The 20,408-nt window shown below is 70.1% G+C and overlaps 3 protein-coding genes across 5 annotated transcripts; 2 read left to right on the plus strand and 1 right to left on the minus strand.

The window, feature by feature from the left end:
• Positions 1 to 508: 508 nt before the first annotated feature.
• PDRG1 (p53 and DNA damage regulated 1) lies at positions 509 to 2,113 on the minus strand. Its single transcript, XM_086761060.1, has 5 exons — positions 1,967 to 2,113; positions 1,791 to 1,866; positions 1,616 to 1,690; positions 1,222 to 1,302; positions 509 to 908 (listed from the first exon to the last, which is right to left on the minus strand). Exons 1-5 carry the CDS (start codon positions 2,048 to 2,050, stop codon positions 826 to 828), a joined length of 399 nt encoding a protein of 132 aa, XP_086617186.1. The 5' UTR covers positions 2,051 to 2,113; the 3' UTR covers positions 509 to 825.
• A 3,575-nt stretch (positions 2,114 to 5,688) lies between these two features.
• Positions 5,689 to 12,452, plus strand: XKR7 (XK related 7). Its single transcript, XM_086760814.1, has 3 exons — positions 5,689 to 6,128; positions 11,048 to 11,247; positions 11,347 to 12,452. The coding sequence occupies exons 1-3, from the start codon at positions 5,689 to 5,691 to the stop codon at positions 12,297 to 12,299; spliced, it is 1,593 nt and encodes a 530-aa protein (XP_086616940.1). The 3' UTR covers positions 12,300 to 12,452.
• A 3,629-nt stretch (positions 12,453 to 16,081) lies between these two features.
• Positions 16,082 to 19,888, plus strand: CCM2L (CCM2 like scaffold protein). 3 transcript variants are annotated; one of them, XM_086760640.1, is made up of 10 exons: positions 16,082 to 16,174; positions 16,465 to 16,632; positions 16,759 to 16,842; positions 16,979 to 17,162; positions 17,717 to 18,171; positions 18,254 to 18,389; positions 18,531 to 18,594; positions 18,749 to 18,896; positions 19,067 to 19,205; positions 19,354 to 19,888. In XM_086760640.1, the coding sequence occupies exons 1-10, from the start codon at positions 16,145 to 16,147 to the stop codon at positions 19,626 to 19,628; spliced, it is 1,683 nt and encodes a 560-aa protein (XP_086616766.1). In that variant the 5' UTR covers positions 16,082 to 16,144; the 3' UTR covers positions 19,629 to 19,888. The 3 variants fall into 3 exon arrangements, with proteins under 3 accessions (XP_086616766.1, XP_086616767.1, XP_086616768.1); XM_086760641.1 differs by having other exon boundaries at positions 16,982 to 17,162; XM_086760642.1 differs by having other exon boundaries at positions 17,003 to 17,162.
• Positions 19,889 to 20,408: the final 520 nt, after the last annotated feature.

Below are 20,408 nucleotides of genomic sequence, written 5' to 3' on the forward strand. Positions count from 1 at the left end.
CTGAGTTAGGCTGGGGTAGCAAGTTCAGCCTGAGGAGGGTGGTGTAGAAGACAAAGAATGTTAAAGCCCTTGAAGAAACCATGACTGGTTAAATCAACTGTCCTTGTACTATGAGGCAGGCTCAGTGACTATTTCTGCTCAGCCCTCTTCAGGCTGCTTTTTTAAAAATACACACGTTTTATCCCTTCACATGGTTCTGAAAGCCACGTTTCTGTATTCTCTTGCCTTACAGCTTAACAGCAGAACGTGTTTTCCCAGCGAGACTAAAGGGACGCTGCCTCCCCCTGTCCCTCCCTACACGTCTTGGAGATTCCTGACGTGCTTCAGCTGTATAGCTTGGCTTTGTTTTAACACCGCAGGCGCGCACAACTCCTCTTCTGTGCCTCGGGCACGCGGTGGATTCCCAATTCCTCCTACTCCTGTTCCCAGCACAACAGTGAATCAGCTCTGAAGACAAACTCCAGAAGCGCTCGCATAAAAACCCAACAAGGAACACACACACGCGGAGTTCGGAATGCCCCGCTGCTCTGATTTTAATAATCCCACTTCCCCCCCCGCCCACGGGCGTTTGCCCAGCGCTGCATCCCAGCCGGTGCCTCCGTGCAGCTCTGCCAGCCAGGCTGCAGCAAGGAGCAGGAACAGGTTTGTGAGCCGAGGAAGCCGCAGCATTGCAGCTGAGGAGCCAAACGCTTCCCAGCGCTCACCTCACGCGAGGTGGGCTCCAGCTGCGCCAACGTCCTCCTGCAAACCCCAAGGGCCACAGCTACCGCAGCGCGAGCTGCGCGGGTGACAGCCCAAACGCGCCGTGGCGATGGCACGGCCACCTCAGCCCTCCAGGATGCGATTGATGAGCTTCATTTCCTCGGCAGTCATAGGGTTCAGGTTAAATCCCTTCAGCTCAGGTTTACCTGAGAGAACACAGAGAAGAATCAGGATTTTGCTACAAACGAAGTGAAGCAGTCCATGTGAACTCCAGAGGGGCTGTGGGGAGGACAGGGACAGCCCTGGAAGCTGACGTGGGATCACGCAGCGTGATGTAGCGGGCTGGGGGGTGACAGCTCCGTGCCCGGAGCCGTAGGATACTGCTGGAGCAGGGAAGGAGTTGCAAAGCCGGTGGGAAAGCGGCCGCAGGAACGCACAGAGCTCGGGAGTTTCTGGACCCTCCTGACACGCGACATCGGCTCCCAGAGACTGCGAATGTTCCCGAACAGGAGCGTTTACCTTGAGCCTCGAAGAGGCGGTTGACCTTCACGCGCAGCTCTTTCCGGAGCTTGTTTATCTCCTCGTCCAGCTGTTCCTGGTCTGAGAGGAGCGGGAGAGGAGTGAGGAGGACTGCGGGCTCAGCGGCGCAGGCACAGCCTCCCGTGGGACGCTCGGTGTGGAGGGGGGACAGGAGAGGGCTCTGCCCCAGCCGCCTGGGGGTCCCATCCCGCCCTCCGCTGCCAAGCCCCAGGTTGCTTTGTGCCCAAACGTGCTTCCCAGGACAGCCGGGCCATGGCAACGGCCTGAATCTGCCCGTGCCTGAGCGCTGTGAAGCCCGGCGCGGGACAGAACTTGTTTATTTTTCTAAAATCGTATTGGGGCTGAGGTGGTGCGTGCACAAAGCCTGCCTTACCCTTCTGCAGCATCTCCTTGGTCTGTGCTTTCGGCAGCTCGATGAACATGTTCCCGAAGCAGACCATGGCCTGGCCTGGGGGGAGAGGAGGGGAGGGGAGGGGAGGGGAGGGCTCGGACGGCGCCGCCCAGCCCTTCTCCCCGGAGAGCGGCCGCTGCGCGGGCCTAGGCCTCACCGCCGGGCTCCGGGTCCTTATGCAGCGCTCGCAAGGCCTCGCGGTTCCGGTTCCGCTTCACGTCCAGGTCCACAATCTGCAGCGGGAGAGAGGCGGCCGGGGCTCGGGGCTACCGGCGGGGCGGGACGGGGGGGAGGCCCGCCGGGGGCGGAGGAGGGGGGGAGGCCGGGCCGTACCTGCTGCCGATCCGCCAGCACGTCCTCGGCCAGCTCCTCCACCTCGGCCAGGTAGCGCAGCACGAAGGCCGGGTCCCGCGCCATGGCGCCGCCGGGGCCGGTCGGGCTGCGGTTCCGCGTCCGTCCCGGTCCGCCGGTGCTTCCCCGCCGGGCGGCAGCCGCAGCCGCGCAGGTGAGTTCCGTGGCGGGAGGGGCCGGGAGGGAGCGCGCCCCCTCGCGGCCGCGGGCCCACGCGGGGGTTTGGAAAACCCCGCCCCGCGCCCCCGGGGCTGCGGTGACCCCCTCCCCTTCACCCCCCGCCGCGTTGCAGCCCGAGCTAGTGGGGATCGAGCCAGGGCGCGGGGCTGAAAACACGCGTGGGCGGGCTCGCGGGCAGGGGGCGCGAGTGGGCGTGGGCAGGGAGGGACGTGCCCGCCCGCAGCACTGGCGGCACAGCGCGAGCGTGGGGTCTCGCCCGCGGGCGTGGATGAGTGATGAGCGCGGGTCCCGGCCCCACGGGTCTCGCCGCCCGGCGGAAGGGCGCCCGGCCTTCGGGGCGGCCCGCGGGGCCCCACGCGTGTGAATTATTTACGCCCCCGCTCCCCGCTCCCCGCCGGCACCGCGCCTCTGGCCGCTCCTCCTCGCTGCTCGCTGGCCGCGTGCCCGGCCCCGCACAGCTCGGCGGCGCCGTTCTGCCCCTTTTTCTCCCCAAACGCGACGGAGGTGCACCCAAAGCACGCGGCGGGGCGCGCGGGTGTCGCTTCCTGCTGCCGGGCGGCTCGGCCTGCGGTCGAGCTGCGGGGACCGGCCCCGGGAACGACCCTGCCTCCGGGAAGGGGGAAACCCCCCCCCCCTCGAATGGCCTCTGCCCCCTTCCTTCCACCCCGCGAGCAGGAGGAGATGGCGGAACGGGGCTCCAGGGGAGCAGGGAGACGCAGCGCTGATGGCAGCGACCGGCAGACCCCGTCTGCGCGAGGAGAGGGGCCCAGGGAGCGCGGCCAGGGCTGGCGGGTGGCGGGGGACGCGGGTTTTCGTGCCCCTGCTCCGGGAAGCAGCGCTGCTCCTCCCTGGTGACACTGCCCGGTTCCACACTGGGAGCCGCCGGCCACGCTTCCCGCTCCAGCCCAGGCACCGTGCGGGTGCTGGTCCCGCTCCCTTGCTCACTGGTGGCCACGCGCCGCGCGCTCGCATGGGGTGCTGCGCTCTCGGGTTGCCCGGAAAGCGCTGGCTGACCCTCGGCGTGGCAGTGCCCAGCCAGGGCCGCTCCCGCGCGTAACCTCCGGCCGGTGCTGCCGGAGACGGGGCTGGCCCCACAAGGAACGCAGGGGACAGGGACAGAGGGAGCCAGGCGGCGGCTGGCCGGCGGCGACCACGCTTCCGTGGGCAAATAATCCCTTAAGGGAGATCACCCAGCTCAGAAGATTACTGGCCCTAATCCCATAAGGTCATTTGTTCCAGTTAACGGGAGAGCTCCTCCGTCTGCGGCAGCGTTCTGCTGGGAGGAGGCGGCTTCCAGGGGAGCGAGCACTGGCGCACAGCGTCCTGGCTGCGCTGGGAGCCTTGGCGCTCGGGCTGGATTTTTGTCACACAGTGACAAAAAGCTCTGCGGGCAGCGAAAGCGCTGGCCGTCTGTCCTGCTGCACGCGCGCGGACGCAGCCTCGCGGGGCTGGGGTTTGGCAGAGCTCGGGATATGGGATGGAAATGGGAATGGGGATGGATCTGCTGTGGCAGGAGGGATCACAAAGCCACGAGCACCGGGAAAACCTTCGCAGGGCAGCGAGCAGCGGCTGGTGCTGTGCTCTGCGGGCCTCTCCCCCCATCAAGCTCCGAGCCAGCGGCAAATCCTCATGGATTTCTGCTCCTGGAGCTGGCGCCGGGGGCAGGCCATTTGCTTGGAGGCTGGACTCAGGCCGGGGACCAGAGCTCCATTTGGAGCAGTCGCTCGTTTCTGTGCTCCCCCGGGAAGCGGGCAGCCAGAGGCACCGGCTGCCGCCCACTGCCCTGGCTGCTCCGCTCCGCTTCGCGGTGTGTTCTGTTGTGGAAGGAGCAGGGTTTGCTTTCAGCATGTTCCTTTTTCTTCCTTGCAGCGCTTTTATGTATGCAGCTGGAAACCCTCCCTGCCCGCCTGCTGACAGCTGCACGGGAAGGCTTCAGGGATGTTTGTAGGATTTTTTCTCTCATTTTTTTCCTGTGGCTCCTGGCGCCCGTTGTTAAGATAAATCGGACTTCACACCACAGTCCCCGTGTTCTTGGGCTGTGGATGTTTAACCTCGCTTTTGGAAGGGGTGTTTCGGGCTCTGCGGAGGAGGGTGGGTCCGTCTCTCCCTGGTCTCCAGGTCCCGGTGCTGTGCTCACCATCACGGTGGCACTGGCTCTGCTCCGTTGCCCAGTCGGGACAGAGACTCCCCAGGGACTGAGCCCAAACAGGGCTGGGGCTGGCCAGGAGGTGGCTTCTCCGAAGGGGCCCTGGTCCTGGCAGCGGATGAAAGGCTCCTTTCTTCAGGCTCTGGGATGCTGGGAGTGTCTCTTCCCCCAGGCAGGTGTTCGTGGAGGGGATCTGTCAGGCGCATCTCAAGGTTAGGTGCTCGAGTCGCGTTACCCATGCTAATACGCGCGGCGCTGGGAGCGCCTCGCCGAGGGCCTGGCTCTGCTCCCTTGGGCTGCCTGACACCTCCCCGGCTCCCCGCTCCTTCCCTCGCTTTTTGTGCACCAGGACCCCACCCCACATTTGTGCCGGTCCCCCTTGCTGCTCTGCAAGGCGGAGCTGGGAGGCTGGCCTTGTTTCTTGGGCCAAAACACGCTTCCCCTCATCGCGTGCTGCTCGCCATGGGCCAGGCTCCAGCCGCGCGCGTGGCTCCTGCGCAGGCAGAGATGCGGCGCTGAGCCTTGGGGCCTGAAACACAGCGGGTGAGCGAGAGTGTGTCCCTCTGGGCCGGAGGCTGGAGCTGCCTTCCTGCTGATTGCCCTCCCTGGAGAAACCCCGCCAAGGAGCAGGGAGCCCTTTCCCTCCCGGCGCTGCCAGGGATGCCGGCACAGCACAGCTCCTCGTGTGAGCACGTGTCCCTCAGCGATGCCAGCCCGGGGCAGCCTGGCCAGGCCGGCTATGCTGCATCTCAGCTCTGATGGGCAACAAATGGTGGAGAGATGGTGGGGCAGAGCCGAGGAGCAGGGCGGCGGCTGGGCACACCCACACCCAAACCCCCGTGCCCCGGGTCGGCCCGCAGACCTTGCCCCTTCGCCTGCCCCGCGGTTCCTCGGGGAATTCCCCGGGGCTGGGGCTCCCGCTCCAGAGCGGGGCTCGGGTTCAGCCCGGCGGGTCCCGGGGTCTGACGCCGTGCAGGTCCAGGCCCGCGCCAGGGCCGGGCCCATCAGCAGGGGCTGAGCCTCGGGGCCGGGGGAGCCCCCGGCCGCCCAGGAGCAGCGCGGGGACGAGCCGAGTTTGGGGGCGGGGGGAGTCGGACAGCACCGCCGCTGCCCCAGGGGGTTCCGCCAGCAGCGGGGCGGGGCACGGGGAGGTGCCCACCGGCCCCGTGCGCTCCCCCGGGACCCCGCGGCGAGGAGGGGAGGGGGGCGGCCCTTTCCGGAGGGGGAGCGGCGGGGCCGGCCGGGGGAGGGGGGGGTGGGGGGGGCTCGGCGGGTGCCGGCCGGCGGGGGCGGGCGCTGCCGGGGCGGGCTCGGCGGAGCCGTCCTCCCTCCGGAAGTCTCTCCCGCTCCCTCCTTTCTCCTCCTCTCCCCCGACAACATGGCCGCGAAGTCGGACGGCGGCGGCGGCGGCGGCCCGGCCGTGCGGCTGGAGAGCCCGGAGGGCGGCGGCGGCGGGAGGCGGGCGGGGGGCGCTGCCCCCCCGGCCCGGCGGTACCGGCTGCGGGACGGCTGCTGGGTGCTCTGCGCCCTCCTGGTTTGCTTCGCGGACGGCGCCTCGGACCTGTGGCTGGCGGCCCACTACTACGTGCGGGGGCAGCGGTGGTGGTTCGGGCTGACGCTGCTCTTCGTGCTGCTGCCCTCGCTGGTGGTGCAGCTGCTCAGCTTCAGGTGGTTCGTCTACGACTTCGGCGCCGCCAGCACCAAGGACAGCGCCGCCAGCACCAAGGACAGCGCCCGCGGGCCCCGCGGCTGCTGCCGCCTCTGCGTCTGGCTGCTGCAGGGCCTGATCCACCTCCTGCAGCTGGGGCAGGTCTGGAGGTACGGGGGTACAGGGGGATGGGGGGACAGGGAGGGGCAGGGGGCTGCTGCAGGGCCTGATCCACCTCCTGCAGCTGGGGCAGGTCTGGAGGTACGGGGGTACAGGGGGATGGGGGGACAGGGAGGGGCAGGGGGCTGCTGCAGGGCCTGATCCACCTCCTGCAGCTCGGGAAGATCTGGAGGTACGGGGGGATCCAGGGATGGGGGTCAAGATGGGGCCAGGGGGTCAGGATGGGACTGCTGTGGGACATCATCCTCCTTCTGCAGCTGGGGCAGGTCTCGAGGTATGGGGGTACAGGGGGTACAAGGGGGTCAGGGCGCCAGGATGGGGCTGCTGTGGGACATCATCCTCCTGCTGCAGCAGGGGCAGGTCTGGAGGCAGTGGGGTCACAGAGCTGGACTGGGGCTGGAGGGAGTGGCAGGGTGCAGCAGGGACATAGGTGAGGATATTGGGGTGCAGTGCGGAGGACACAGGTGGGGACACCAGGACTTGAGGGGAACTGGGTGGGGATGGCGAGGGGCAGCAGGGGCCCGGGTGTCTGGAGGGGCACGGGGATCAATCCCTCTGCAGCCCCAGCAGAGTGGGCATGGCAGGGAGAGTCCCCAGCAGAGCCCAGCTGTGGGTGCAGGTGGGAGTGGGCAGGAGCTGTGGGTGCGGGTGGGAGTGGGCAGGAGCTGTGGGTGCGGGTGGGAGCTGGTGTGAGGAGCCTGCAGCCCGGCTGGGTGGCACAGGCCTGCTGTCCCCGTGACCGGGCGGTGCTGGGCGTGCTGGGGAGCCTGCCTGGCCACGGCAGCTGGATCCCAGGGGGTGTGGAGTGCTTCTGCCTGGCTCCCAACACCTCAGCCTCAGATCCTCCTCCCAGGGGCCTCCCCGTGCTCCTGCTCAGAGCTTGCCATCATCTGTGGGGTCGTGGGTGCGGAGGTGTCTTTTGTCCCCAGCCTGTCCAGTTTGTCCCCTTCCTGGGCCTGGGGAAAGGCCGGCTTTGGGGAAAGGGTGAGCGGCAGCTCGGCCGACTGGAGCAGGCTGGAGGCCCTTTGCCTGACTCTCTGCAGACTCTCCAGAAGCCGGAGCTGATGGTTTATTGGCACCTTCGCCCCCGTGCCGCTCCCTCCCAGCTCTGCTGAGCTCCATCCGCCGGGCGCTGGGGAAGAGCCGTGGCTCTGGCACCGAGCTCTTCCCGGGGAGGCTGGTGCTGGGAAGGGAGTGGAGACAACGGCAAATCCCCGGAACTATGCAGGCAGCGCTCCCGGCACGGGTTTCGGTGCCGTTTCCCCTCCGGTAGCACAGGGGCTCCTCCATCCCTGTTGTTGTCTGCACGTGTTCGTTCCTCTGCTCCTTTTCCCGGGATGCTCTCGGGACGTTTGACTGCTTCACAGCGCAGCGGGCGCTGCGCCCGGGGGGCTCCTGGCCCTTCCCTCACCAAGGCAGCCCCTGCCTGCCCCTCCCCGCTCCCGCGGCAGCTCTCGGGGTATGCTGGCTGCAGGACAGGGGCGAACGCGGGGTCAGGGGCTTTGCTCCCGCCGGTGTCAGCTGCGCTCTCTGATCTGCTGCACCGCGGAGGCTCTTAAGCCCATTAAAGCGGGACCTCTCAGCACCGACCCTCAGGACATGTTGGTCTCAAGCTGCAGCTGAGGCTCCTTCTAATCGCGGGATTTGGGATTAGCTCGGTGACCAGTTAAATGCAGTTCGCGAAACCCATTAGCGGGGCTGGGGCTGGCACGGGTGGACGTGGCAGCTCAAGGGTTGAGTGAGCGCTGCCTGTGAAGGGAGGGCTCTTCCCGTGCCCCTTGCCAAACATCTCCCCCTTCCCCGGCGTACCTGCCTCCTCCCTGCCTCGCGATCACCTCAGCAGGTTCCCCCCCACCAAACCGATCGCTGCGCAGCCCCGAGCCCCGGCTGGGGGAAAGACCCCCAAGCCACAAAGCTACAGGCTGCGAAGGCGTGGTGGCTCTGCGCGCTCACTCTGGGGTGATCTCAAGTTAAAGTCGCTGCGAGGAGCTGCTGAAGTCGGTTGTCATCAGCGCGCTTCTGCACACTGCGTCCGCATGGACGCTCTCCGGAGCCAGTGCCGGTTGCACACCCAGAGGAGAAGCCCCTCCATCCGGCCCCGGTGGGGCAAGGGGCTTTTTTGGGGCTGCACGGAGCATTTCCCTGAGCGCCCCGGGGGCCGGCAAGACGTGGGGGCTTTTGTTGGCGGTGAGGTGCCAGCACGTGGAGCTCTCCCTGATGGCCTGGCTTGGCGGGGTGTGCAAGGGATTAAAATGGCTGCACCAGGACACAGTTTTGTCCTTGTTTGGAAACAGGACAAAGGGACGATGTCCCAAGTCACCTCCTAGGAAAACCGTGCTCCCTGCCGCTCACTCTTAGAGCAGGGGGTCCCTCATCCGTTTCCACCCGAGGATGACGATTAGCGGATCTGGTTATCCCCCGGGCCGGGCTTTTCTCCTCGCGCTTCTCTTTTCCCAACACCCGAAAAGCGGGGTGCGTAGCCGGGGATTGGGGAGCGGTGCTGCCGGCAGCAGGCCCCGCCGCGGCGAGGCTCTGGCAGACCCGCCCGCCCCAGCCCGCCGCCTTCCTGCCGGACAGGCTTTGCTGGGTTGCTCTTCGTAATACAAAGGAGGGAGCAATTAGCCCTGAGAGCTCTCGCGGTCGGTTTCTGCCTCGTCATCAGGTTTTTGAAAATTAAATGATTTTTTTTTTTTTTCCCCGAGTGATTGATTCTGTATTTCCCATGCAGCTGCTGCGGCGCTGGGTTGGTAAACGCTCGCTGTGCACTGTCAGCGCGTGGGGATGTTTCTCTGGGCTGAAACACCATGGGATGATCAAATGCATAACAAATAAGAATCAACATTTCATTCTGGCAAGTTGATGGGAGATGAAATCTCGTTTTAATGAGATCTGTGGAGCTGACGGGAGGACGGGCGGGGAATCGTGCCCCCGCCACAGGCTGGGGGAGGCCGCGGGTCACTTGTTGAGTGGCTGAGGAGCCGGGGACGGCACGCGGCGGCTGCCAGCCGCGCCGCAGGGATGGCGCGGCTGCGGGGTCTGCGTGCGCGGGGGGCTGCTGCGCGCCACAGACGGCAGGATCGCGGCGCTGCCGAGCCCAATTAGCCAGGCTGATTACGGGGCGAGGATGAGGTCGCCGGCGCCGGGCCCCGTTCGCCTGTGGGTGCCCCGCGGCATCCCGGGCTCTGCATCGCTTCTCCAGTTGCTTCCCCCCATGCCGCACCCTCCGTCCCCAGGCCGTCCCCTGCCAGCGAGGGGGGGTCCGTCCCCAGGCCCTTCTGCGGGGCCGGGAGAGGCGGCTGGTGAGGAGAGGGGCTGGGGGCAGCGGCCGCCGTAGTGCCACGATGGCAGCGCTGGCCCGGCAGACACCGCGATGGCAGCGCTGGCCTGGCTGGTGCCGCGAGCAGGTGGTGCCCGGGTGCAAATCGGTGCCAGGCTTCGCCGGCGAGCAGCGAGGGACGGGCTGCAGCACAGGCTAAAATTAGTCGCTGCCCCCCAAGGTGGCCATTAAAGCGTCATTTTGACACCGGCGCAAAGAAGCCGGCGGGGGCCGGGAGCCGGGCTGGCCCCCGCAGCCCTGGGCACCTGCTGAACGGGGCGGATCCGCTGCCACCGCGGTCCGTGCCGACAGCAACCTCTCGCCTGGCAGCCGGCTCTCGGGGGGCTTTTTGGGGCTCCGGACGTGGTGGGTGGGAGGGGACGGGGCAGGCGGTGACGGGGTGTCATCGGCCTGGCTGGGGAGGACCGGGGGAGCCCCGTGGCACCGGCGTGCCCACCCTGCCCTCCCGCGGGCCAAGGGAGCTGGCGGGGCTGCCGAGGGCGACAGCGGACGGCGGTGGGGTGGCAGCGGCCCCGCGGTGGCCCCAGCCGATGGCCCTGCTGTGCGGCCCCGGGGTGGGAGCACCCGGCCGTCCCTGCAGCGGGAGCCGAAAGCGCTGGGATCAGGGTTTCTCCCGCGCTCCGGGCTAGCGGAGTCGGCTGGCAGCGCTCTCCGGAGCCGACGGAGAGGCCGTCGCGTTGCGTGGCATTTTTACTTGGGAGGAAGCTTTATGGCCTGGCATCCTCCTGCTTCATCTTCCTCTTCTCTTCCTCATCCAGTCCCAGGGCGCGGGCAGGGCTGACGGGGATGCCCTGTCCATCCGGCCCCGTGGCCGCTCCCGCGGTGCCCGGATCTGGCCCGGTGCCGTGGGCCGGGGTCCCTGGTGGCGGTGACTCAGCCGGCGCGTGCGGCGGTGCCACGCACACCTCCGCTGACCCCCGGCCGACGACCAGATGGCCGAGGCCGGCATGTGCCTGCGCCCGCAGCTCTGCCAAGAGCCGAGGCAGCGCCGGCACGAGCGCCCGGGAGCTTCCGGCGGGCACCGCGGCACGACCAGCTGGTGCCCGCGTCCTAGCCGGGGCAGGGGCGGGCAGGGCGGGCTCCGCGCCAGCCGGGACCAAAATAGCCCCTTGGAGAAGCGGCTGGACACGGGGGCCAGGACAGCCCCAATCCCTCGGTGGCCGGAGAGCGGGGCTGCGGGCGGGATCCCGGGCTGGGGTGGGAGCCGGACCCTGGGTAAGGGGAGAGGGTGCAGGGGCAGTGCCGGGGGGCAGGGGAGTGAGGCGACGGCTGGGTGGGCAGCGGCGTGCTGGCCAGGGGAGCCCTGGGGACGCAGGGTGCTGAGCTGGCTGCGCATGAGCTGCCCCTTCCCAGCACCTCGGGGTGGGACCGGGACGTGCTCAGCGTCGCTGCTGCCCTGCAGCCCCCTGCGGCCCGGCGCGGGGCCTTTCCGTGGCCCCACATCAAGGGGGGAGCGCTCGCCGGGGCGGGTCGGCCGCGGTCACGGGGCACATCTGGCGCGGGCAGCGGGAGGCGAGCTGGGCCGCCCAGGCGGCGGGGGCTCCTCTCACCCTCCCGTCCCCCCCCGCGCAGGTACCTCCGCACGCTCTACCTGGGGCTGCAGAGCCGGTGGCAGGCCGAGCACCGCCGCCGCCACTTCTACTGGCGGATGATGTTCGAGAGCGCGGACATCAGCATGCTGCGGCTGCTGGAGACCTTCCTGAAGAGCGCACCCCAGCTCGTGCTGCAGCTCAGCATCATGGTGCAGCAGAACAGCATCGAGCCGCTGCAGGGTAGGGGACGCGGCCCCCTCGGCGGGGACGGGGGCGGCTGGAGGGGGCGCCCCCGGCCGCCGCAGGCTCTCACTGCCCCTCCCCGTTTCACGCCCGCAGGGTTCTCGGCCTCGGCCTCGCTGCTCTCCCTGGCGTGGATGATCGCCTCCTACCAGAAGGTGCTGCGGGACTCGCGGGAGGACAAGATGCCCATGTCCTACAAGGGGGCGGTGGTGCAGATCCTGTGGCACCTCTTCACCATCGCCGCCCGTGCCATCGCCTTCGCCCTCTTCGCCTCCGTGTTCCAGCTCTACTTCGGCATCTTCATCGTCACCCACTGGTGCATCATGACCTTCTGGATCATCCAGGGCGAGACGGACTTCTGCATGTCCAAGTGGGAGGAGATCATCTACAACATGGTGGTGGGCATCATCTACATCTTCTGCTGGTTCAACGTCAAGGAAGGACGGAGCCGCTACCGCATGTGCATCTACTACATCATCACGCTGTCGGAGAACGCCGCCCTCACCGTCCTCTGGTTCCTCTACTACGACCGCAAGACCATCTCCGACTTTGACGCCTTAATCCTCGTCTGCGTGGTCAGCTCCAGCTTCGCCCTCGGCATCTTCTTCATGTTCATCTACTACTGCCTCTTGCACCCCAATGGCCCCATGTTCGGCCCCCACGCCGGGGGCTGCATTTTCCGGCAGCGGCCAGCCCCGGCGCCGGGGTCCCCCGCGGACGCCGTCACCAGTCCCCCCCGCTCGCTGCCGCGGACTACAGGGGGGGAGCGGGACGGGGCGCCGGGGGAGCGGGACAGCTGCGTGCCCGTCTTCCAGGTGAGACCCTGCGCCCCGCCGGCGCCGGCCGCCCGCGCCCCGCGGACAGAGGGGCCCGTCATCCGCATTGACCTGCCCAGGAAGAAGTACCCGGCCTGGGACGCCCACTTCATCGACCGGCGCCTGCGGAAGACCATCCTGGCGCTGGAGTACGCCTCGCCCACCACCCCGCGCCTGCAGTACCGCACCCCCGGTGCCCCCCAGGAGGTGCTGGAGTACGAGACCACCGTGTAGGGCGGGGGGCGCGGGGCCGCGGCGGGGCCCTCCCGGCGCCGCCCCGGCCGCCCCGCGTCTTCGCAGCCGTTTGCCTTTTGGTTGGGTTTGTGGGTGCTGCCGTGCCGCCATGCCGAGCACCCGGCGGGTGGGGGCCGGGGAGGTCTCTTGGTGCTATCGCCCCCCACGCTGCCCTCCCGCCTCCGAGACCCCCGTCCTGGCCCACGGCGGCCACCCCAGCTCCCCCCGGGGCTCATCCTTGCCAAAATACCTCACCGGTGCCTGAGCGCGAGGCGGTGGGTGCTGCGGCCCCGCGCGGTGCAGGACGGGGCCGGGGGCACCCACGGGCTGGGGGCTGGTGGCTGCGGGGGGCGTGGGGCACGGTGGGGAGGGGCACGGCCCAGGTGAGGAGCGCGTGGGGCCACGGGTGCTGGGGCTGCCCCGTGCCTGCGGGGCTGGGGTGCGGCTGTGCCAGGGTGCACGTGGGGCTCCTGTCACCCCGGGAGCCGGGGCAGGGGACAGCTGGTGTCCGGCCAGCCCCCCCGTGTCTCCTGCCTCCCCCCTGCCCTGCGGTGCCAGCCGTGGGGCAGCCCCTTCGTCTCCATCCTCGGTCCCCCTGGCTTGGGCTGGGGCCGTGTCCCTGCTCCATGGGGTCCCCGCTGCCCCGTGGGGCGCAGACCCTGGCCCGCGGAGCCCCGCGCGGGTGGGCACCGGCCCCGTTCCCCCCAGCGCTGAGCTGGGCCCCAGCTCCAGCTGGGGTGGCAGGGGGTGGCTGCGCCCCACGTCCCCCCTGTCCCCACGGGAGCCCCCCATCTCACCAGCTTTGTTTCCATGGGAACGGTGACATTTCATGTGACATTTTCTACCTCCGCTCAGGCTGGGGGAGGCAGGGTCTGGCTGGCACCGCTGGGGCGGGGGGCGCGTGGGGCTGCTGGCGTTCCCGAGGCCCCCCCAAAGCAGGATTCACCCCCCCAGCCGTCCTCACCTCTGGGTTTGGCATCCCTTCCGCCCCGGCAGCGTGTCCATCCGTCCCCCCATCAGCATCGCCCCCGCCCCAGCTCCCCAGAATAAACCTGCGCTGGGACCCTGCCTCCCCCCGCCTGCCCAGGGGAGCGGGGCTGCGCGCGGCTGCGGGGCTGAATGTGTCCCCTGCCCGTGCCCCCGCCTGCGCTGAATGTACCCCGCGCCCCCGGGCCAGGCCTGTCCCAAGCGGGGTGCATGCTTGTGCAGGGGGCTGGCAGGGGTTTGGGGGCAGGGGAGCTGCCGGACCCCGCGGCCGTGCGCAGCCCCGGCCCCTCGCCCCCCACACCCGCCGCCCCTGTGCCTTCCCCGTGCCCCCCGCAACGGCCCCGCCGGCTCCCAGCCTCCGGCCGCCCCGCGCCGCGGTGCCAAGCCGTGCCGCGGGCTGGGGAGCGTGGGCAGCCCCTCCACGCCACGGGGCACCGCAGCACCGCGCCAGGCACCACGCGAGGCACCGCGGCGTCGCACGAGGCGTCGCACGAGGCACCGCACGAGGCACGAGGCAGCGGGGCACTGCGCCGCCCGCGGGAAGGGCTGGCGTAGGGGAGCTGCGCCCGGGAACGGCTCCGGCTGCTGCCCGCCGGGACGAGTCCCGGTGGGACGGCGCGGGTCCCTGGCCCCATGGCACGGCCGGAGCGGGTGGGTGCGCGGTGTCGGGGGCGTCTCGCTTTTGTTTCCGATTTCTCTGTAGCTGCAAGGCCGGGGTGCCAGCGGGCTGGGGCGGGCCGTCGCTGGGGTCACTGGTGCTAACTGGTGCTAACTGGAAGCCTCGGAAACCCTTTGGGAGGAGGGCGCGGAGCATGGTTGGGGCTGGGCAGCGGTGCCTCCTCCACCGCCGGGAAGGGGCAGACCGCGGCGGTGGGCGCTGGGCCGCGCTGGGGGCAGCGCCGGGCACGGGGTGGCTGCGCGGGGGGGTCTCTTTTCCTCAGGGAAGGCCGGGGGCAGCGGCCGGGGGGGCTGGGGGCTCTCACCCCCGCAGGCACCAGGTGCCGTCACCGCAGCCCCGTGCGGTGCCCGGGTCCCGCTCGCGGAGCTGGGAAGCCAGCGGGGCTGGGGATGGGGTGCAGGGGACCAGGTGCCAGCACGGGGCCGCTCCTCGGGGGTCCCCCAGCCCCGTCCCCTCTCCCTGTCCCCTCGAGGGCAGAGAGGAGCCGTCGGTTGGGGCAATCGGCACCCCCGTGCCCTTCACCCGCGGGGCGTGCGTGGGGACCCGGGGCCGTCCCGGCGGGACGGAGGGACACTTTTCTATGCACTCAAGCCACGGTACCAGGCCTGCTGCTAGGGCTGGGGTGGCGGCGGCAGCCCCCGTCCCGCTCGGCGTGGGGAACCCCACTGCGTGTGGGGCTGGGGTTGCGGCTGTGGGCCCCGCTCCCGGCCCCGGGGCTCCGCCGCCGCCCTGCCACCTGCACGCCCCGTGCAGCGGGGAAGCCAAACCCAGCACCCCGGTGCCGGCAGCAGCACCGGGACGGCAGCACCTGCCCACTGGGACCACGACGAGGGGATGGGACCCAGCCCAGCCGGGTGCTGCGGGACGGGGGCAGCTCCGGGGGTGCCTGAGCTCCCACTGGGGATGGGGGTCCTGGTTTTGGGGAGCGGGGGGCAGCTTTGGGCTGGGGCCCAGCCCCCTCTGCCTTCGGTGGGGGACGTTCATCCCCCGGTGCCGGGACCTGGCGGCCGCCCTCACGTGCTGTAAATACTCTGTGTGCCACCGTCTGCTCTGAGACCCTCGGCGCGGGCGGGGGGCGAGGGGGAGGCTGGGGTCCGTACCAAGACTTTTTTGTATACCACAAACTTTTTGTATATTTTTAATTTTGCTGCAACATGAGATATTAAATTCATTTCAATAAGCCCTGCCTGCGGGAACCCGTCCTTGCCGGCACCTCCGGCTCAGGTCGCAGGCTCCGCAGCGGGGCAGGACGCTGCCCCTCCGGCCCGGGGTGCTCGGGGACGCTGGGGGCCGGAGCGGGACGGTGCCAGTGGCCCTGGCCCTGGCGCGGTGGCCGGCAGCGAAGGGGTGCGTGGGCAGGATGCAGGGAGGAAGCGCCGGACATGGCCCCGTCGACAAGGCTGTGGGGCCAAACTCCTCCCCGCCGGAGGCCCCGACCCCTGGCCGACCCCCAGACCCACGGGGTGCCTCGCCCCACGGGCAGCCCTGGAGATGAGGTGCTGGGTGCCGCTGCATGGGCTCCTGCCGGTGCCGTTCTCTGTGCCAGGGTCCCGCGTGAGCTGGGCAGGATGGGGCAGCGGGGGCCGGGAGCCCCCAGTGCTGCCCCATAAGGACAGGGCCGCTGTGGGGCGATGGGGCAGCGGAACCGGCTCCAGGCCCGGGCAGGAGCCCCACAGCGGCGATGGGCAGGGGCTGCTCTGCAGCCTGGTCCTGCGGGGACCCCCAGTCCCAGCCCCAGCCTCTGCTCCAGTCCCGTCCCAGCCTGCTTCAGCCCCTGCCTCTGCCCAGATCCCAGCCCAGCCACAGCTCCAGTCCCATTCCCAGTCCCAATCCTAGTCCCAGTCCTAGTCCCAGTCCCAATCCTAGTCCCAGTCCTAGTCCTAATCTCAGTCCTAGTCCCAGCCCCAGTCCCAGCCCCAGTCCTGTCCCCATCTCAGCCCCAGTCCCAGTCTCAGTTCTGTCTGGCCCTCGTCCTGGTCTCCATCCTGGTCCCTGTCCCAATCTTGTCCCCGTCCCAGTCGCAGGCCCAACCCAGGCCAGCCCAGTCCCAGCACCCCCCAGGAGGGGCAGGAACTCACATCCCAGCCATCCTGGTGGAGTTTCCGACACAGGAAAACGCAGCAGCGCCGAGCGGGGCGGTGGGGGCGGCCGTGCTGGGAGGCGACACCGCGGCCCAGCCATGGACTGCGAGGCCAAGAAGGGGAAGAAGGTGCGTGGGCCTGGGGCTGGGGGTCCCGAGGGGCCATGGGCAGCTGGGAGCTGGTGAGACACATGGGGACACGGGGACAAGGCACCCCACACCCCCTCCCATGGCACGGTGGGGAGAAATGGGGTCCCCACCTGCTGCCCCCCGAACTTCCCGGACGGTGCACATTTGGGGTCAGCAAGCGGAGAGGTGCCCAGCCCCTCCTCGGGTGCTGGGTGCCCACGGGCCCCGTGCGCGGGTGCCAGGGTGGGTGCCCGGCGCTGACGCGTCCCCGCGGCCGCTCTCCCTGCCAGGGCTTTGTGTCGCCCATCAAGCGGCTGGTTTTCCCCAAGGCGGCTCGGAGGCCGGCGCTCCGCACCAGCGTCTACCGGCGCCCGCTGCACTCCGTGCCCCTCTACCCCCCCGACTACCTGATCGACCCCCAGATCCTGCTGCACGACTACGTGGAGAAGGAGGTGAAGGTGAGGGGGGGTTCCGGGGGCGGCTCTGGGCCCCGGCGGGGGGCGGATGCGCAGCCCCAGCCCCGGGTTTTGTGTGTGTCATCGCCGTCGTGTCCATCCCCGTCTCACCCCCCCCAACCCCCCCAGTTTTTAGGCCACCTGACGTGGGTGACGGCCTCCCTGAACCCCTCCAGCCGGGATGAGGTGCTGCAGCTGCTGGACACGGCCAGGGTACGAGGGGTCCCCGCCCCCGGGGTGCCCCCAGCGCCGCCCGGAGGGTGGGCGCTGGCTGCCCCACGCCGCCGGCCGCCCCACACCGCCGGCCGCCCCACGCCCACCCCGGTTGTGCCCCGGTTGTGCCCCGCAGCAGCTGAAGGAGCTGCCGCTGCAGACCACGCCGGAGCAGGACAGCATCCTCAGCCTCTCCGCGCGCTGCCTGCTGCTCACCTGGCGCGACAACGAGGAGCTGATCCTGCGCATCCCCACCCATGAGATCGCCGCCGCGTCCTACCTGCGCGACGACGCCCTGCACCTCCTCATCCTCAAAACCGGTGCGGGCGTCCGGCCGGGGGCCAGGGGTCGGGGGGTCGGGGCGCGGGGCGGTGACAGGGAGGTGCCAGGTCTGGCCGGGGCAGCGCCAAGCCTGCGTTGTGCACCTGGCCGGGTGAGGGGCTCGCCGGGGGTCTGCTTCCCCAGGGCCGGAGAGGGGCACTGCCCCGGGCTCGCTGCCCCATAGGGCCCTCCGTCCCGTGGGTCCCCCGTCCCCCCAGCACGCGGAGCCCCAGAGGGAGCAGAAGCTCCAGCGCTTTGGTTGGGAAACCCGGGCTCCGCCATCAGCGGGGTCCCTGGGGAGGGGGCTGCACCAGGCTGAGCTCCAGCCTGCGCACAGGGTGGTCCTCTAATCCCCTCCCTGCTGCCCCTAATCCCAGCCCCACTGTCACCAACCCACTGGGTCTCCCCTGTCCCCACCCCGTCCCCCCCAGCTCTCTGCAGCCCACCCGGCCGGTGCGATGGGAGAGCCAGGGCAGGGTTTGGGTCTGGGGGCCAGATGGGGTGGGCAGCGCAGCCCCCCGCCCTGATGCCCAGTCTCCCCTCGCCGCCCCAGGCCTGGGAGTGGACCCGGTCCCCGCCGGAGCGCACCCCGAGGTGGCCCCGGTTGGCGTGCCGGACGCGTTCCCCCCCGAGAAGCGGCCGGGGGGCTCGTGGCCGGAGGGCGGGCGGCTGGGGGGCCCGATGGAGCGGCGGCACACCATCTGCAGCCTGGACTGGCGCGCGGCGCGGGGCGGGCAGGAGGGCCGGCAGGGCGGCAGCCTGGAGCGGCGGCGGGGCGGCAGCTGGGAGCGGCGGCAGCGCGGGCGGCCCTCGGGCAGCTGGGAGCGGCGGCAGGCCTGCGGCGGCAGCTGGGAGCGGCGGCAGGCCGGCCTCGCCGGAGGCAGCTGGGAGCGCGGCGCCGGCTTCGGCAGCTGGGAGCGGCGGCACGCGGGCAGCAACCCCCTAGACCCCCAGGAGCCCTGCCCCGACGCCTACTCCAACCTCATCATCCTCGCCGTGCCCAACAGGGTGAGCGGCCGCAGCACGTGGCCACCCGCCGCCGGCACGTGGCCGCCCACCCACGCTCCCTCCCTCCCTCCCTCCGCTGCAGGACGCGGCCGAGGAGTCCTGTGCGCTCATCTGCCAGGTCTTCCAGATCATCTACGGGGACCAGAGCATCGAGTGCGTGGACCGCGCCGGCTACCACTACACCTCCACGCCCACGCGGCCCTGGCTCGCCAGCAGGAGTGAGTGGCCGGGGCCGGGCGCGGGGACGCCGAGCGGGGCGGCACGGGGCTGACGGGCAGGGGTACGTGGGCACAGCGCGGGGCACAGGCGCTGTGGCAGGGGCTCAGCCCCGCTCTCGGACCTCGGCTCTCCCTCCCCAGGCGAGAGCTGCCGCACGGATGGGACGTACGGCTACGATGCCGACTTCAGCTGCTGCAGCTCCTTGTGAGTCTGGGTCCCCTCAAGGTGCCCCTGCCCGGGATGGGTGCCCTGGCCTGTCCCAGCCGCAGGGATGCCCAGCCCTGCCCGATGCTGGCTGCTATGCAGCGGGGGGGCAGACGAGGGGTGCCAGGACCCTCTGACCGCTGTCCTCCCGCAGCGACGGCTCGCATGAGACCTTCGAAGCATATTACAGCGGTGCCTCCTCGCCCTCCTTCCACCAGTCCCACCACAGCCTGGCCACCGCCTGCAGCGGCAGCGACCAGAGCGGCGCGGGGCTGGAGCAGCTGCAGGACTACATGGTGACGGTGCGGGCACGGGGACACGCCGGGGTCCCGCTCGGTGCCGGTGGCTGTGGAGAGGGCGCGGTGGGCAGGTCTGAGCGCCTTGTGCCCCGGAGCAGCTGATGGGGCGTGGGGGCCAGGGCTGTGCACCGCTGGGGTCCCCCCAGCCCCAACCCGTCCCCATGTCCCCACAGCTGCGCAACAAGCTGTCGCCGCAGGAGATCCAGCAGTTCGCCCTGCTGCTGCGCGAGTACCGCCTGGGCACGCCGGTGCGGGAATACTGCGCGGAGCTGCTGCACCTCTACGGGGAGCGCAGGAAGTTCCTCCTCCTGGGTGAGCGTCTGGGGCCCCGCCGCGGGCGCCCCATGTCACCCTCGGCACGTCCGCACGTCCCTCAGGGGCGGGGCGCTGGGGCCAGCTGTGCCCCGGGGGGTGGCCCACGCGGGCAGGGTCACCCGAAAGCTCGCGGTGCCCACGGCAGGAATGAGGCCCTTCATCCCCGACCAAGACATCGGGTACTTTGAGACCTTCCTGGAGAGCATCGGGATCCGCGAGGGCGGGATCCTCACCGACAGCTTCGGCCGCATCAAGCGCAGCATGAGCAACACCTCGGCCTCGGCCGTGCGCAGCTACGACAGCTGCTCCCTGCGCTCCGAGTCCGAGTCCTTCAACCGCATGATCACGGACATCACCCACGACATCGAGGCGCTGGCACGGGACGAGGAAGAGGAGGAGGAAGAGGACAACTACCTGTGAGGGAGAGCCGGCACCCTGCGGTCCCCCCCTGCTGAAAACCGACGTGGTGCTGGCATCTCCAAGGCCAGACTCACTCTGGGCCTGGGACGGGGGGTGTTGCCCCCGTGTTTGTCACCGCAGAAGGGACGGGGACCCTGCCCCGCCCCGGCAGCTCTCAGCAGGGCTGACGGCGTCGCGGGGCAGCCGTGGTGGTGGGGGAGCCCCTCTCCATGTGCTGTAATTTCTGCTGATTGCAATTAAACGCTGGGGCTGGGAGCGGAGCCGGTTCTTCTCCAGGGAAAGGCCGTGGCGGGGTGAGGGGCCGCGGCGGCGGCGGGCAAGTTGGGCCAGGGGGGCTCTTGCCACTGCTGGGCTGGGCACCCTGTCCACCTCGGTGCCGCACACAGGTCGGGGAGCTGCCAGCTGTGCCAGGGTGGCCCCGAGGGACCCTCCTGGCAGTGCGGGACCCCAGGGAGCTCAGGGCAAGGTGGGGGGGCAGCGTGCTGGGGTGTGGGGGGGCTGGTGGCCACGGCTGACCCCCTGCTGCCCGCGCTGCCAGTGCACCAGTGAGCCACGCCGCTGCAGCTGTCCCCCGTCCCCGGCAGCGACGTCCCTGCGACGCTGGGGCTGCGGGTGTTTCACAAAAGGAAGTTCCTGCCCCGGGACCCGGCTTCCTGCAGCCCTCCCGCCGCCGAGGGCCAGGGCCGCGCACCCCGCAGGCTGGCTGCCCCACGGCCGACGGCCCCCAGGCCCCGGCCCCTGGCCAACGTCCCCCGCCACTGTCCCTTCACCGGGGCTGCG

This window comes from Chlamydotis macqueenii, chromosome 16 (assembly GCF_036417535.1).
Source record: "Chlamydotis macqueenii isolate bChlMac1 chromosome 16, bChlMac1.mat, whole genome shotgun sequence".
NCBI classification, from domain to species: Eukaryota; Metazoa; Chordata; class Aves; order Otidiformes; family Otididae; genus Chlamydotis; species Chlamydotis macqueenii.